General features: G+C 45.4%; 1 protein-coding gene across 4 annotated transcripts in view; it reads left to right on the plus strand.

Moving 5' to 3' along the window:
• The first annotated feature begins 164 nt into the window (after nt 1-164).
• The window catches only part of TLK2 (tousled like kinase 2), a 41,902-nt gene continuing 25,011 nt past the window's right edge, over nt 165-17,055 (plus strand). For 2 of the 4 annotated variants that reach the window (XM_027902025.1, XM_027902026.1), the window contains exons 1-6: nt 2,003-2,091; nt 3,906-3,971; nt 10,573-10,644; nt 13,071-13,140; nt 14,154-14,197; nt 15,456-15,551. In XM_027902025.1, coding sequence (XP_027757826.1) covers nt 2,011-2,091; nt 3,906-3,971; nt 10,573-10,644; nt 13,071-13,140; nt 14,154-14,197; nt 15,456-15,551 — 429 coding nt within the window. In that variant the 5' untranslated portion in view covers nt 2,003-2,010. Of the gene's footprint in view, nt 209-2,002; nt 2,092-3,905; nt 3,972-10,572; nt 10,645-13,070; nt 13,141-14,153; nt 14,198-15,455; nt 15,552-17,055 lie in introns of those variants that run through there. The other 2 variants (XM_027902023.1, XM_027902024.1) reach the window with 2 other exon arrangements.

Raw genomic sequence — 17,055 nt, forward strand, 5'->3', positions numbered from 1 at the left:
CCCTCCTTCCATCCCGCTTGTGCCGCCGCCGCCGCCGCCGCAGCAGGTTCCCTCCCTCCCGCCTTCCTCCTCCTCCTCCTCCTCCTCCACCTCCCGCCGCCGCCGCCGCCGCTGCTGCTGCTGCTCGTGCCCCCGGCGGCGGCGGGATCTCCGCGCGGTGCCCCGGCAGCGCTGGGCCGGGCGGCGGCGGCGGGAGCGGCAGCGCCAGGTGAGACTCCGCGGGGGGCGGCGGGGCCGGCGCGGGGGGACCCCCCGTGCGCCCCATCCCGGCGGGAGGGTGGGTGGGGGAGAGGCAGAACCGCGGGGGCCGGGTCAGGGCGGCAGGGCCGCGGCCTGAGAGCCCCGGGGCGGTGGCGCGGCCTGGGCCCCTCGCCGGGCTCGGAGCAGAGCAGGCCCCGCGGCCCGGCCCGGCCCGGCCCCGCGGGGGCGAGCAGGGTGGGCACGGCCTGCGGAGCCCCAGGCTGGGGGGCGAGGTCCGAGGAGGAGGAGGAGGCCGAGGCGGTGCAGCAGCTGGCAGCGGGGCAAGGCTGCTCGCTCGGCTCGGAGTGGGTGGGAGAGGGCTGCTGGAAATCCCCCCCAACCCGGAGGGAATACCAGCCCTGCCCGCAGGGATCCCGGGGCAGCCCCCCGGGCTGGGGGAGCTCGTGTCAGTCCCTTCCCCACGGCAGCATCCTGGCGTGGGGATGCGGTTCCCCACGGATGGTCGCCCTGCGGTGGCGGGGGGGGGAGAAGCCCTGGGAGCGCTTGAACATCTTTGGCGTTTTCGTGGCTCGTCTGTCATTTTCCTCGCCGCTCAGATTTCCTGTTTTGAAAACTGGGCTGAGAGAGCTTTGTTGGGCTCTCAGCAGAAATAAGGTGGTCTGATAACCACGTTTAGTGTCCCATTAGTTTTTGAGGGTTGTGGCTGATTTGGGAGAGCAGCCGGGAATGCCCCCGGATGGATTCACTTTTCCCCTGTAACTTGGAAGCCGCAGCGTTTGGAGGAAGCGGCGGGGACAAAATGGACAGTTCATAAAAGGAACAATTGTGCACTGCCTGTTCTAGAGGGCACTTGCTGCCCTTCAAGAACTTTCCTCATCGCATATGCTCTTTATCCAGCAAATCTTTATCTTCTGTTTCTGAGCTTTTTTTTTTTTTTTTCCTCTCGTTTTTTTTTTCTTCCCTACCTTAGTCCAGAAAATGAAACTGGAACAGACATTTCTGGAAATGAACTTGATTGGTGCAGTTGGGAAGATGTGATTCACAGTTATAATGAACAGTGAAATTTGTCCCATTTTTTTTTTCTTAGCAGTTCAGGATTCAAATTGTGTATTTCCTGATTTTTTAACCTGTTTACACAGTTTTGCTGGGTGGGTTTTTAACCCTTCATATAAAGCATCCATAGTGTTGGATTGCCAAGGGGTACCCCAGGCACATACAAGATATAGAAAGAGCTGTTATTTTTGAGGCATCTGATACTTTACCCTATAAATCAAAAGGTTTAAATAAGCATTATTTCCTTCTTATAATCTCTTTCTGTGCTTGGAAGAGCCAAAGCTGTTGTCAATGAAATCTGGAGTTTGGGGAGATCGAGTATTCCCAAGATTGGCCAAAAATAAATTATGGGGTAAAGAATGTTGCTTTTTTTTTCCTCCTAGTCATGCAGCACGGATGAAAAGCTCTGAATCTTTTAGTCATAACACTCTGGTCCCATGTTTTCCTTTCAATAAAGCATCCAGTGGGAGAATGTGACATAATTGGTTTCTTGGATTTAGAGATCTTGAAATGGCTGGTACAACAGAGGAGGGGAAACTCCAGCAGGGTTATGGTTTAAATACAATAACATGGTGGCAAAGTCATGTTGTTATTACATGGCAATCTTGCATTTCTCTTTCAAGAAAAACGCTCTCTACGTGGTTGTGCTGCAGAGCAGGCACTTTTTTTAAGTCTCATCAGTGGCACAGAATATTAAATGTCTCTCCTTTGCCTTGCATTGCATAATCTGAGTGTTGTTCTCCCGTAGCAGCAGAAATGATGGAAGAATTGCACAGCCTGGACCCACGCAGGCAGGAGCTCCTGGAGGCCAGGTTCACCGGGGTCGGGGTTGCCAAGGTGAGTGTGAGTACCTGTGGTGGCAGGTGAGGCTTTTTACCCATCCTGCCTGCACTTTGTCGGGGTGGTTTTAGTTCCTACACGGACAGTTTTGCTTTGCAAGAGAAGTTTGGTGTCACTGGTTGTGCTCTGCCAACTGATCTGCGTGAAGTGTGTTCAGGAGGAATGAAAATGGGATCTCTACGAGCAGATGTTTTTGCCACACAGAAGATTTGGGGCTCTGATGAAGTTCTCGGGAGTTGTTCCATCTTAAAGCATCTTGTGCACCCAAAAAAAAAACCCCAAAAACTCCACGGCAACTCTGGGGAAGTGGGAATCTCCTGTGGCTCTTCCTTTCTGCAGGAATGCCTTTGAGAGCTGATTTGGCCTCTGGTGAGATACAGTTTCCAGTGGAGTGTGTTGGATACAACATGTAACCAAGACTGAATACACTGAGTTTGTTCTTCAGCTCTCTGGGGGTGCGGGGCCTTCACATTTAACACACAAAGTGTTCCCAGGGCAGCTTCTCCTGTGTCTGATCCGCAACCTGCCAGTAAAATCCCATCTTTATCCTCATGTACAACTTCTCCCTGGTCAGGAGCTGCCTTCCCTGAGCGAGGCACCTGAGTAACAACCTTGTGTGGTTGTCTGGTTGTCCTGGCATTAAGCTCCGAGTTCTCCAGGTGTTGGCAGTGTCGATGCCAGTCTCTCTGAGCAATGAAATGGTGGCAAAACTCATCCTAAAGCAGGTCAGGGATATGGAGTTAATTTTTGAGGGAGGTACCAAGTTTTGGACAGCATCAAGGTAGGAGGGTAAAGCAACATAGCACTGCTAGAAAATTGTCAGAAACCTCCTAGAATTACGTTGAGGAGAAACGTTGTAGATGCTGCTTTTCTTAGAAAAATGCAAAGTGAGTCAGAACTTGAAAGAGTTGAGTTTGAGTTCACGCTTTTCTCTGCTCTTCAGACAAGGTTAAGTCTGGGAAGGGAGTGTGAGGAAGCCAAATTCTCAGCTGTAAGACAGTGTAGTAAGGAGGATTAACACTAGAAGTTGTTAAGATGTAACAATTACTTGGTTACTGAAGTAAAAGTGTGGGGATTTTTTCATCTTTGCCCCCTATTCTTAAGACTTTAAAGTCTTTTACTGCCATAAAACCTCATGGTGCTTTAACGTATTGTGATCTTGAAAGACTTGTTTTATACAACATTACAACTTTTCGTGTGCTTTATCACCTGTTTCTTGCCTTTTTGCCCCATTTTGTCACTTTAGCATCTTTAGCTGTACCACTGTAGATAAAGCCAGACAACTTTCTGGAAGAGCTAAAACTTAAAAGCATAAACACTGTTGAAGCTTTAAAGCGGTGCCAACGTGTTCAGTACTTGCAAAGAATGTTAGGAACTATTCCTTTTAAAGGAATAACCTTTAAAAGATACAGGAAAGCAAGTCTTAATTATGTTTCCAATATGTTTGGAGCAGAAAGTACATGCCCTTTCCTGTAGGGGTGAATATTGAGAACTCATTTTTGTTTCTAAAGCATATCCAAGTAAAAAAAGCCTCATTTCTTGGAGGCTTCACTTTGAGCAAAGCTGTTCTGTTGCTGAGTTTTATTTTTACCTATTGTTGTGCAGTTTTACCTTGTACCAGTCAGTAAACTGTTAAAGTGCATTACACTTATTGCAAACTATATATATATATATATATACATTTATTTACTTGCATTCTTGCTAATTTGCACTAGATCAGCCAACCATTGATATGAATTAGCATGACTCTGCTAATTGTTGCAGCAAATCTTGGTTGCAATATTAATTTCAGCTACTACATTCCCTCCCAGGTTGGTGCTTCAAATTCCCTCCCCACCCCCCCAAGCCTCCGTCCGTCATGCTCCGCCCTGGCTTTGGTAGGTCACTGTCTTAAAGGGAATATGTTGGGAAAGCTGTGGGATTCAACTGAGATTTATATTTTTTTTTATTATTATTTTTTTTTTTTTTTTGCTGGCTCCAGTGAAATATTTGAAGGGAAGAACTAAGTGAGTGCCATCTAGTGGGACGGGGCCTGGCCCATCCCCCTGGGATGGAAGGTGTCTCTGGTGCCGTTTTGTTGCATAAAAGGAAGAAATGTCATCTCAGATGCTCCACCATTGGGTGAAAGCAGCAGGCCCTTGTGCTGAGCTTCCTGCCTTCCTCCCACTGGGTGTATCTCTCCCCACGTGTTTGCTTTGCTTTCTTGAATGTTTAAAAACAACAGGGTTATGTTTTGGACTTGCTAAAGGGTTGCTTTACATCTTTAGCCCCTCCGTGCTAAAGAGCAACCACCTCTTTGGAGAAATGAATGAGGCTAAGCTGATCTAGAGTCAATTTTCAGGCTGGAAACTAAGGGAAAGAAAAGGAAAAAAAAAAAAAAAAGCTTCTAGCCATCAGTCATGGGATTCTGGAAGAGCTTTCCAGTAACAGTAGTAGAGGACAGAAATCCTAAACTGTTTTGGAAACAGCTGTGTGCTGTCACCTCCTGTGGTAGCTGAAGGCACAACCCAATGACCGAGGTCATTTTTAGTCCCAAATGTCTCAAAATTCTGTTGCAAGTCTGTGATGAATTTTCTTACTTAGCAGCTGGAGAATATATTTCTCTAGAACCTTGGAGTTAATACATGGAATCAAATTTATGAGCAAGGAATGTTTCCAGGCAACTGTTACACTCCTGTGGTTCATCCAGGTCACTAAAGAGCTTCAAAAAGCCACTGATGCTTTAGATGTCTATTCTTGCCATATGGTGAAGTGCCATTCTTCCCCAAATTTGCAGAGCAAGTCCCTGAATGAACACATGACTATCTGACACTGACTGTTCCTGCTTATTTAGCTCCTGTTTATATTTACTTACTGGGATAACCTAAGGTATTATCCTGACAAGTCACCTGGGATATCTTCCCTGGGTCAGGAGGTGCAGGAGACAAAACATGGGGTGTTTCTCTAGATAATGCTGTTTAATTTTGTCTGTTCTCATCTTTTGCCTCCCTTTCCCCTGTTTGGGTGCTGCCTTTAGGATATCAGGGGGGGTTAAACCCCAAAGAGTTTGTGTCATTTCCACAGACTTTTCCTGGATAAGAACTGGAATGAGGAATTGTGATGGGTGAATCTGTATTTGCACACAGGTTTGACCAGGGTGGATCCTCACAGCAGCACAGAGATCTTCTGCCAGTTTGGTCTTTAAAAGATCTTCAAATGCTGAAGTTACCTCTAGGGAGAGAAACAGGACTGTAGGGATCTTGTAGATCCAGCTGACCGTGAATTGAAGAAGTTTGGGTCTTGGTAGCTGGTGCTCCCTTTCCTCCCTCTTTGAACATCTACCTCCAAAAAAGAGAATTGCTCATAAAAAGCAGCATTTCCCTGCATTGGTTTGGTTTTTACCCTTTCTCTGACGCTTTTTCAGTCTTGGGCTCTTCAGGAACTCCAGTTCTGTGATCCACTTAGCAACAGTTTTAGCAGCAGAGTCACTGAGTTGAGAATTCCTGTTTGAGGATAATCATGTCTTCCTCGGAGGGAGGTGGTGCTGCACAGTGATGGTCCTTAGCAGGTGTCACATGCCACCAGAAGAACCTGTTAATAAGAGTTCTAAAACTTAGAGTTTCATTTATCAGCTGCCACAGAATGTGCCAGGACTTTATGCCAGATACTTGAAAATTGTTTGGATGCTTCCCTGTGCAACATTACTTACTTCAAATGTGTTGTCTGGCTCCTAGAGCCCAGAAATAGTTGTCAGATCTCAGTTCTATTTCTGCCCCTGAGCTGAGGGTTAGGATGAGTTGTGTGACCCTTCAGTCCAGTCTGCCACCAGGAAAATAAAAACACTCTATTCCCAACCAGAGAGAACTCTTGAGGCATAATGGAAGCCAGGCAAATCCTGCTGCAAATCTGCTTACCCATCTGATGGAGTGGGGGGGGTTACCTGTGAACATCTGAGAGTAGATTAACTTCTCGTGGCAAAAAGACCTCAGTGATTCAGGGATTTCATTATCGGCCATAATACTGAGCTTTTCTAAGAGTCCAATTAAGAAGCAGGTTGTAATTCTCATACTTATGCGATGCTTGAAATAAGATAAGAATATGTTAATTAAACCTATCTGACACACAGTAGCACTGGAGCAGAGTAACTGTAAAACCACTCAACCATCTTGCTTTGGTGGGAACCTGTGTGGAGTCAGCACTAACTTTTAGTGGAACTAAGGATGGACTTTTTCCCTTTGAAATCTCCTGATTTGCTCCAGAATTCAGAGGAGCTCAGGTTAGCTGAGGTAATGAACCACCCCTCCGTGTCTCCTCCGTTCAGACAGCAGGAGAATTTTGCAATGCACACTGGAGGCTCTGGCCAGGCAGCTGGAATTCCTAGAGGTTCCTTTTGGAGAGCACAAAATGGAGCCTACCCAACTGGAGCTGTGGAGTGATGGGTCATTTCTGGGAGCTTGGAGAGGCTGTGGAAATGCACGAGTCACGGGAGGCAGGAGGTACGTGAGGGGGGCTGAGTCAGGCCGGTGTTGCAGTCGATCTGGTGGGAGCTCTCAGCAGGGTAAGCTGTTTCTATTGAAGCCTCAGCCATTGTGCCTCGCTTGTGGCCTTCCCAGGGGCTCTTGCAAAAGGGAGAAATGACTAACCAGCACCTGTGAGTGGCCAGATTGTAAATTCTTGCCTTTGAGTAGGAGTCTCGAAAGCTCCTGCTGCTGTTGCATCCAGCTCTCAACATGGAGGCTTTGTTGTGCATAGGTAGGTCACGGACTGAGGCAGCAGTTGATAGGTGAATCACAAGGGAAAAGAGCCTGCCAGCTTATCTCAGGGAGAAATTCCTTGTGGAGGAGGAAGTGTGTGCTGTTCTTGTGCTTGTCATTTGGGTAAACACTATAGGAACCATTAGCTTGGTTCAGATGACCCACGTATTTTGAATTTTTGCTGAGCCCCATCAGCGATTCCCTTGACAGGGCGCAGGGGATGAGTGGGCTGGAAGTGATAGCACAGAAGTGCAGTATTATCCCAAAGTGGTCTATGCTAGAAAAGCCAGATGACTTCTGCAACAGAATTCATAAGCCCTTCCTGTGTAAACTATTCCATGTTTATTATTCCCCACTGCTACTTCCCTGGCAATATTCTGGTGTTAGTGTTCTTTGCTAACTTGGTGTTGTTAGGGGCTTTTTTGTTGTGTGTTTTTTTGTTGTGTGGGGTTTTTTTGGTTTTTTTTTAATTTCTTTCCAAAATTCAGGTTCATTCCTTTAATTCCTTTTGTGTCATGACCACTTCAAAATGGTATGCTAAATTAAGTACTGCACATTAATCCAATGTCAGTTGCTGAGTTAAATATAAACAGTCAGGAATGATAAAATATAAATTTGAAGGGGTTTTTATACACACACTCACTGACTGTTGGTTGAGGGGAGACACTCAGATGATAGTTTTTCACATCCATGCCTGAACCTGTTGCTGTAAGCAGCTGGTAACGTGAGGTTAGGTGTGAAATGAGGTATCTGGATGATCAGCAGAACTTGCTTTCCCTTTCTCTTGCCTCCCTACGTGAGAAGAGGTGCAGCTGAGCACTAGGCCGTGTTCCTGAAACATCCTGGCTATTGCATCTCTGTTGCTTCGAGTACAGCACGTTCCAGTGAACAATTTGTGTTTCCATTGCCAGAATGCCTCAAAACAAGACTTTTTGCCAGCTTTGCCAGGTTCAGCTCTTGCCTGTGGAGGTCTAATCCTTTACAGTAAGAAAGTGGAAGGTCCTCTGGAAGGGAATGGGAGGAAAGGGAGGCTCATGCAGTGAAAATGGGTCAAAACGTGTCTACAAAGAATTAATTGTGCATTTGTTCACAATATTGATCCGTGTGACAGTGGAATTGCTGGATACCTGTAGACAAGGACAAGCTGTTCTGGTTGCATAGCTAAGTACTTGGTTCCTTCTCACCCTTTTTACCACTTTACTGAGTTCAAATCTACCACACTGTCAGTTTAGATTCTACAGGATGGTTTAAAATAAAGGGAAAAAAGGGTGGTGGTTTGTTTTTTTTTTTTTTTGCTCTTCAAGAATCTGATCTAGTTCAAGGACTGAACTACTCTTTTGTTGATTCCAAAAGTGGGTTTGATTCCAGCTGCTAGAGCTGAAAATTTCCCACACAGAGTAGTCAGCACAGATAGTTGTAGTGCTGGAAGTATGAAAAACACAGTGGATTTTGTATTAGGCATTTTTCCAGCTGCTTGCATCCCAGAACTTTACAATCAGGGGCAAACCGAGTGGATTTCTTGTACTGGAGAGGATAAATTTATATTTCTGGAAAAAATTTTAGCATCATTTCTGACTACAGACAGCCCCATCAGTTTGTTGTCCGGGTGACTCCAGAATAAGGTGCATTGTCCTGTGGGAGCCACTGACATTCCCCTTCAGCCACAGTGTTCCTGAAAAGCTCCAGTGTGGCATTTTGGGAGCAGCTGCTCCTATCACTTGCTGTCCACGTGCAAAACAGAGGCAGAGAGATTTAAGCAGATGTGGAAAAAAAACAACTTTCACTTTCATCTTCATCGTGTCAGAACCCCAACCGGCCCATCTGAAACCAGGAAAGGCTCAGTGTGAGAGTTGTTCCTGCACCTCCCAGACCTCACCTGGCACAGGAGGTGCTGCAGGGTTTGGGCTCCTGAGAGAAGGGAAGGATTTTGGAGGGCAGCGTTTGGGCAGCTTATAAAACAATCTTTCTCATGGGTGTAAGGATTCAGTTTCTGTTGCCACTTCCTATAAGATATTACAATTTTTTTTTTTTAGCAGTGAGGCCTTTCACGTGGCTGTAGCTGAGGTTAGTGTTGGCACTTCTGTTAAACCCCGTTGGCCAAGGAGTAAATAATAATGAATAACCAAGAATTGTACCTGTAACACTGGTGAGCTGGATGGTGGGGAACTTGCTTGGCTTAAAAAGCAACTGTTGCTGAAGAGGTGAAACATCTTTCTGGTCCTGAGCTATTTGTGTGATGACTTGAAGGGATAATGGTGTGGCTTAAAGAGTATAAACCTGCAATTTTTCTTTAAGTAACTTGCTTTTAAAAAGGAATCTTTTAAAATGTTTGGCTTCTCGAGCTATTCAAGTGTTTGGTTTTCTTATTTTATTTTTTTTTGTTGAAGGAACTGAGCATTTTAGGAGGAACAAGTTTGGTATTTAACACTCAGTATAACACAAAGTAAACAGAACTTCTACTTTCTGCACATGCCTGCTTGGAAATTGGGGTTAGTAACAACTGGGTTATATCACAGGTTTAATTTGATGGTGGTGTTTGTGTCATAAATAGGAAAGGGAGAACTGGTCCCCTCAAAAATTACCTGCTGTGGGGTTTCTCTGTGATGTTAAAGCTTCTCCCCCAGCCCAGCATTGAGTCTTCTGCTCAAAAATATAAGAATTGGCTTTGCCACCAGGAAAGATTGATTGGTGGGAAATGGTTACTGCAAAGTTAAGGATGCTAAAATAGAATGAATCTTGGGGAAAAGATGCTCCCAAGTTATTAATGGAGAGCTGGCTTTATCATGTCATTCTTCCTGTTAATACATTCCATCATTAATTGTGAATCTTGTTTTTATATCTTTGTCAAATTTGTCTCGATTTCTTAAGTTAGATCTGTAGGAGGATACTTTTGTGTCAGGCTAAAACATGGTGACTTTGCATGATTCACTTTTTTCCTTTCAAAACCGGTTTTGATACAGATCTTAAATCATTTTCAAACTGCTTGGATATGTAAAAATGCAGATGTTGTATCCAGCAGAGCCTGCAAAGATGCAGCAGACTCTTGAGAGTGGTACCTGGTTGCTATTTTGATAAATCTGTCCCAGCCTCTGGAGTTGGTGCTTTGGCCTGGTGGGAGCAGCTGCTCTGTGGGCAGGTCAGCCTGGGGTCCATAAAACAGCCAAGTGGGAAAGATTTGTACTGTGGGTACCACTTGTACTGCTGGGAACACAACTCTCACTTGTGCACTCTCCCAGTGTTAAAAAAAGCATGAAATGACACATTTAAAGAAAAATCAGTGGTACAGCCAGCATCTGATAACAGTAATAGCTGCCTTGCCAGATGGAAGATGCCTCTGAATGCTTAGCCCAGGGTCAAGCAGATGCTTGTCTGAAGAGCTGAGCTTGGAACTCCTGCTACTCAACAAATCAGGAGGTGTTTTTTTTTTTTCCCCTCAAACCTTAGGCTGTTATAAATACCACCTTGGCTGTTTTCTGGGCGTGGCCGCATGGAGCAGGCAGCGTATAAATTGATGCAGAGACATCATTCCAAAGGCTGAGAAAAGATTGCCCACTGACCATCCAGCTGTCCTGCTGCAAACACCTTCTCAAGTTTAGTGCCCCATCCTGTGTGGAGGTGTTTGAGCTGTGGTGGTGCTGCTGTACCCACAGGACTTAGGCCAGCCCAGAGGTGCAGTTTTTGATGATGGGACAGGCCTGCCTTGTTTGGAAGTTGTTCCTAACAGTCTTTGCTTGTTTTTCCCCAGGGTCCATTAAATAGTGAGTCTTCCAACCAGAGCTTGTGCAGCGTGGGCTCTCTGAGCGACAAGGAATTGGAGGTAAGAGGCTCGACCCCTGGGCTGGTGGGGCTTAAGGGGAACGTGAAACTCAAAACCTACGAGAAATTGGGTGAGAGGGAGCAACAGCTGTCTTAGTTTGGGCTGTGAAAGGGACTGGTGTAAGTATTTAGTCTGGAGCTGAACCCTGCAGTCTTTGGACTCTGCTGTGAAGCTTCCCACTGATCCAGGCAGATTTTACCCGACCCCAAACACAGCATTTGTAAAGCTCAGCTAAGGAAAATTGTTTCAGGCTGCACTGGGATTTGTTTGCTGGTTTTGGTGTATTTTTGAACCACTAAAAGCCAGAGAGCACTGATGGCAAAGTTTGCCTTATCTGTCAAATATGGGAGTTTGCAGAGGTCTGTCCAAGGCAGAGTTCTCATGGATCACTCTGTGGAAGTGTGGGGAGGAGAAGATTGATGCTTTGTCCCTAATTAATCTCACTGCTCTAGGATTAACTATTTCAAAACACTTACTAAAGCGGCAAAATGATTTGTAGGGTTAGATTTTTACTTTAAATTTCAATGTTAATAAAGCAAATTCTCAAGTTTAAGTGCATTTTCTTCTGCATTTTAAGATCTTCCCACATGGTGATCAGGTAAGGTTTGGATCATACTCCCTTCTGTTATATGGCAGTGCTGATATGAGGGGTCTGGTGAAGCTCAGTCTTTTGAGAGTGCAATATCTAAAACTCCAGAAGTGCAGTTAATAGTGAAAAACTGAGTATTCATTCTTATTTTAATTGAGTTGTTTTTTTTTTTTTGAACTTCTGTGGAGAGATTTAAATTGACCAAGCTGACACGCTCTAATCTCTCCCATTCCTTGCTTTTTCAGCCTGTAGCAGATAATGTTGTGTGTCATTTTTGTTATGTAAGTACTTGAATGGAAAAACAACTTAAAGTGAATCTCATTAATATGCTCACAGCTCCATGGAGGCTGTAATGGAGCCCGTGGTGTTACAGTCACGCCAACGCTGCTCAGGAGTTGCTCTTCACTCTGCAGTGAGGAGGCAATGTCACTGACTTCTCCATACACAGGAGCTGGAGCAGCAGGTCTCTACATAGTTAGGGAGTTTGGGGTCTCTTAATTCCAAAAAAAGTACCTTGCAGACACAAGAACCACCTTTGTCTAAACATCCCCTCCATCCTCTCAGAAAAAACTGAGTGCCCAGCTGGGAACGTGGGGTTGTAGATGTCCAGCGCTCAGGTTTAGGCTCAGCTTTATATCCTTTTTATCCTGCCAAAGGGAGGGAGATTGATTTCCATGCTTACTGTGTGCAAGCCTTTTTGGCAGAGCTCTTTAAACAGGAGACTTGAGACTTGGGTTTCCAAAGAGCATGAAACTTGGGTTCACCACAGACTCCTTGGCTTTGGCTCTCCCTCCCCCAGAGCTGTGTTTTGCACTCTCTGGTTTTCTCCCTGGCCCCAGGGTGTGGTTTAGTGGTGGCTGCAGTGACTGTAGAGCAGATAGCTTGGGAATTCTTTGGGACCCTTTGGGATAGGAGATGTTTTTAAAGTGACGTTCGGTGATGGAAATGATAAGGCCTCTCTCTTTCCAGCAACCTCAGTGAACTGCTTCCAGCAGTGCTTCCTGATGTTTTCAGCAGGTTTGGCCACAGATGTGACCCTGGTGATGGGGAAAGCACCGTGCCAGGGTCTCCTCCACTCTCACTCTCAGGGGTGACACTCCTGGAGCCCTCAGGCCTGTCAGCTGTGCTCTGTGTTGTGCCTGTGCATAAATAACACTGATTATACATAAATCCAGTGGTCACCTGCCCATCACGTGTCTGGTTGCTCACGGAAATGGCAGAAGCAACTGACTCTTGACTTTAGTGACAGCAGGTGAGGAGCAAAGCAAAGTCCAGCATCTGTGGCAGGTTTCTCTTGGCTGCTGTCCTGGGGGGCTCTTCCTTGCCTTGTGCAAGGCTATCATTTTGAACAAGTGGACAGGATAGTTCTTGTCCCCATCTGCAACCAGCTTTGGGAGGAAGCATTACCTGCAGGCAGGGTGAATTGTCCTGGTGATTGGACTGCAAATTTGGATGTCAGTACTCAAACCTCTCGTCTTTATTCCCCTCGTCCCAGTGCTGTGATCACCTTGAAACAGTTTACACAGGTCTTCATGAGTGTCTGAGCTTGCTCTGCTCACCCTCAGAGGTCACTGGGTAGTACAGGCTGGATTGCTGCAGCTGAAATGGAAAAAGCTCGTTCTTCTCCTTGTTAACCACGTTCTCTCCCTTCTGCAGCACATCAGAAAGTAGCAGCTCTTTGAGAGCAGTTTGTTTCTTTAAGTGCCAGCAGTAGAAACAAATGCACCAGAGAACCCAACTGGCCGCTGGGGATATGGAACGGATTATTGTGTTTTGGCATTTTCTTTAAATCCTGGAATAACTGCAGAAATGTTAATTTTGAAGTATTGTTTAACAGACTCCTGAGAAAAAACAGAATGACCAGCGGAATAGGAAGAGGAAAGCTGAAGCCTACGAGACCAGTCAAGGTAACTCCTGCTCCCACCCTGCCTCAGGATTGGTGGCTCCTGTGTCCTAGGAAACTAATGGCTCTCCTCAGGGGCGTGTGGGGCAGCTTGTTATAAACCACTCCACCATGGTGTATTCTCCTCTGGGAGCCTTGTTATCCTCACTGGCAGGAAAATACTCAGCTTATTCCCACCGACTCTTGCATTTCCACGGGACAGGCTGCCCAGAGGCTTCCTGTGGCTGGGCTGCAGCGTTGCTTTGGTCCTGCATCGCTCCAGACACAGCAGCCGGACTCGAGGACGGAGCCTGTGCTCCCTTCCTTGCTTTCTGAGACACTTGCCCACCTGGTTAGAGTAACTTGTGCCACGAGGAGTTGAGAACAAGCTGTGCCCAAGCACAGGGCAGGCACTGCTGCCCTGAGAGCTCAGGAGAACCTGACGTGTTCAAGTCCAAGTTCACATTTTTAGTAAATGGGCACGGGGGCACGTTTCGATTCCTTTTGTTCCTCCACTAGAAAGTCATGAAAATTGTGTTGACAGAACTGCTTTGATAATATTATAATAAGAGAAAAGGGCTGAGTTTTAATGAGCTGGTGTTAAGCCACCACTAATTATCTCTCAAACTCTTATAGGAATGCTTGGGAGAGATCTAAAAGTAATTTACCTGAAGGCAGAGGACTAAAAGTACCCTTTGCTCTCTCCTTATCTTGAAGGAAATTTGGGAGAACCTGTGCAATAGTAAAGACCTTTAGTGTTTTCTAAGTACTTCAGCAAGTGCAAATGCTGTTTGATTGGATCTGAAATGTTTGGAATTGAGAGTTAATTGAATTGTCAGCTGTAGATCCTCCCAACAGCAGCACAGGAGCTGTAACCCTGGGGCAGGCTTTTGTTGTGCAGCAGCTTTGCTGTGATAGGTGTCGTTGCACTGAGCAGGGAGAGGAGTGTCAAAATGTAGGAGGAGATTTTAGAATGGCATTGGAACTTCTGTTCTTAAAAGCACAACCCTTATTTTAATCCTTTGCTTTCCTTTTTAGGAAAAGGCACTCCTAGAGGACATAAAATTAGTGATTATTTTGAGGTGAGTGTCCTTTCACTGTCTGAGAAATCTGCCTGAATTCACATCCTGCAAAATCTGTAGATGGAAGTTTGTGATATTACTGATCCCATGCTGGGGTCACTGACTGATGATGCCAGCCTGATATGCTCAGATCTGATTAGGCAGAGGATACGAGGAAGTTGATTTTTAAATCCACATTTGTTTGAACAGTTGATAAAGCATTTTTTTCCACTTAAGTATAGGTTTGAGGTTCATTGGAACCCGAATCTCAGATGAGGATATCTGAGTATGCAAACAATTTTGATAAGAGCCCATGCTGCAAAAGAACCTCCCTGCACGGTCCTTGCTGATTGGAGTAGGAAGTTGTTTACAGGGTTCCCTCTGCAGGAAAACCTCTCCTGGGAGGCTGGCACCATGTGGGAGATGGAAACCCCTCCCCACAACAGTGATGGACATTCAAAAATTCAACATTCTTTTTTTCACTGCATAGTTTCTGAAGTTTCTCCAGGTCTGCACAACCCATGGCTGGAGCTTTTCTCTTAAGTTATTTTACTGAGTAACTTGGAGTCAGAAATGAAGTGCTTATAAGTATTTAATTTTTTTCTGGCTAAAGGTTTTTTTTATGAGTGGTTCCACTGTGTGGTGTAGCGATTTCTCTGCCAACTGGAGCAGTTTCCCAGCTCCTTACCTGTCCTGTCTCTGGCACAGGTGCCTTCCTTACCACTCCTGTGGTGCACAGTGGACACACCTCAAGGGGAACGGGCTTCCTAATTCTATTCTAGTAAATAATTCTATTCTAGTGAATAATTCTATTCTATTCTAGTGAATTATTCTATTCTAGTGAACTATTCTAGTGAATTATTCTATTCTAGTGAATTACTCTATTCTAGTAATTCTATTCTGTTGTAGTAAATATTTCTAGTAAATAAATCTATTAAATAATTCTATTCTAGTAAATCTATTTTAGTAAATAATTCTATTCTAGTAAATCTATTCTAGTAAATAATTCTATTCTAGTAAATATTTCTATTCTAGTAAATCAGTGATTTTTATATCTTTTCTGTGTTAAAAAGGCAGATGTACTCAGTGCAAATACCACTGCTTGTCTGAGGAACTTCTGCTGTTGTTTTTCAAAACGTTAAGGTTTTCCTCCGAAAATGAGTCTGTGAAGCCCATAAGGCTTCACCTTCGAGATTCGTTTCTCCTGCCTGTGTTCAGCTTGGTTAAATGTGGGGTCTGTGTGGGATTGCTGATGATCCTGTTGTGTCTCCGTGCCCAGTTTGCTGGGGGAAGTGGCCCAGGCACCAGTCCCGGTCGGAGCGTGCCGCCCGTCGCCAGGTCCTCGCCGCAGCATTCCCTGTCCAACCCCTTGCCGGTGAGTGTTGCTGGGGACACAGCTGGTGGCCTGGCATTGCTGGTAACTCGGTGGCTGTGCCTCAGGCAGGTAACACAAGGCTCTGAGCAGGGAGGTGGCTCTCGGTGAGTGGTTTGGCTTGTTCTCCGTTTCAAACCTGGAACTGGGCTCTGGGAGCGAAGCCATGTCTAGGACCCTGGGACAGTGGCTGTTCCAGCTGTTTGTGATGTGGATGCCTGAGCTCCAAGCGTGCAGGATGACTGTTTTTAGTAGCTGTGTGGTTACAGAGATCCCTGTGCTTAGTAAAAGGTGGCACTGACACATTATTTATCCCACATTCCACTGCAGCACATGAACTTCTCCATCGAGCTGGGGGGATGTTGTGTGTTTGTGCAGCTCCAGTCAGGGATATTCTGATCTGGATTGGACCCTTTGGGTATCCTGAACAGGCTGCACACCATAATTTTATTGGGAAGGTCTTTGAATTCTTATATGTGCATGTGACCTGCAAGGGGCATCAGCAGCAGCTTGCAGAGGAATGTGTGTATACATGCACAGCTGGTGCTATTGTTTGTTACATAATTCCATTTTGCTGTCACAGCATTTCTGCAAGATCTGGATGTGAAGAAGTAACCAGTATTTTTAAGCCATTTTAGCACTGAGCAGCCGAAGAAATCTGCTTCACTAGCAAAACAGCATTCAGAGCTGAGCTTGAGTTTTGACCACTGCCTGGGCACCCTCTTTAAAAATTTTCAGCTTCTGTTGAGTGTCCCAAAAGTCTGGAGTGCTGTGGGAAAGGTTGATATTCCCAAAACCAAAGTCTAGGGGTTACATTATTCTGCAGAGACCTTTGCACAGTTCCTGAATGTACTGGACTAAACCCCAGCACTGAACACTCTGCTCAGAATTCCAGGTGTGGCTGTGAGATTTCAGAAGCCTTGCATTGCTGCTTGAAGGGAGAGCTTCACACATGCTTCTAGATCCTTTTTAATGTTCCTAAAAATTAAAATACAGTTTGTCAGTTGAATGGCCCTTCCTCCTATCTTGTATTAATTCACTAATACATCTCTTTAAAGGGAGGGTAATGAAAGAAATAGCATCTCTGAGTGTTGCAAATGCATGAAGAACTAGAGACAATTCTTTATTCCAGCAGATGAGATACCCCACAAGTGTTTGTAGTGGGAAAAATGGATTTTTTTCCTTTGTTTTTCTTCTTCATTTGTATGTGTTGAGTAGGTAAAAGTTTGAATGGAGCATTTCTGGTGAATATTGACGTTAGAGTTTCAGATAGGCACAGGTGCTCTTTGTGTTTCTTCCCTTCTGTTCTTTACTCTTGCAGCTAAACCTCAGTGGTGTTTGATTATTCACAACAAGCTGTTCTGGGCCTTTGCAAGGTCTGTCCTCTTCTTCCACACTGCGTGTCAGTGGTTTGAGCTAAGGCCCAAAAAATGGGGGAATGAGTGAAAGTTGGAGAAGGTTGAGTATCTTACCCACTGCAGGTGTCAGTGTGGTCCAGGAAGGGAGC

This window comes from Empidonax traillii, unplaced genomic scaffold (genome assembly GCF_003031625.1).
Source record: "Empidonax traillii isolate 1590-97213 ecotype Southwest subspecies unplaced genomic scaffold, ASM303162v1 scaffold832:size729604, whole genome shotgun sequence".
NCBI lineage: Eukaryota > Metazoa > Chordata > Aves > Passeriformes > Tyrannidae > Empidonax > Empidonax traillii.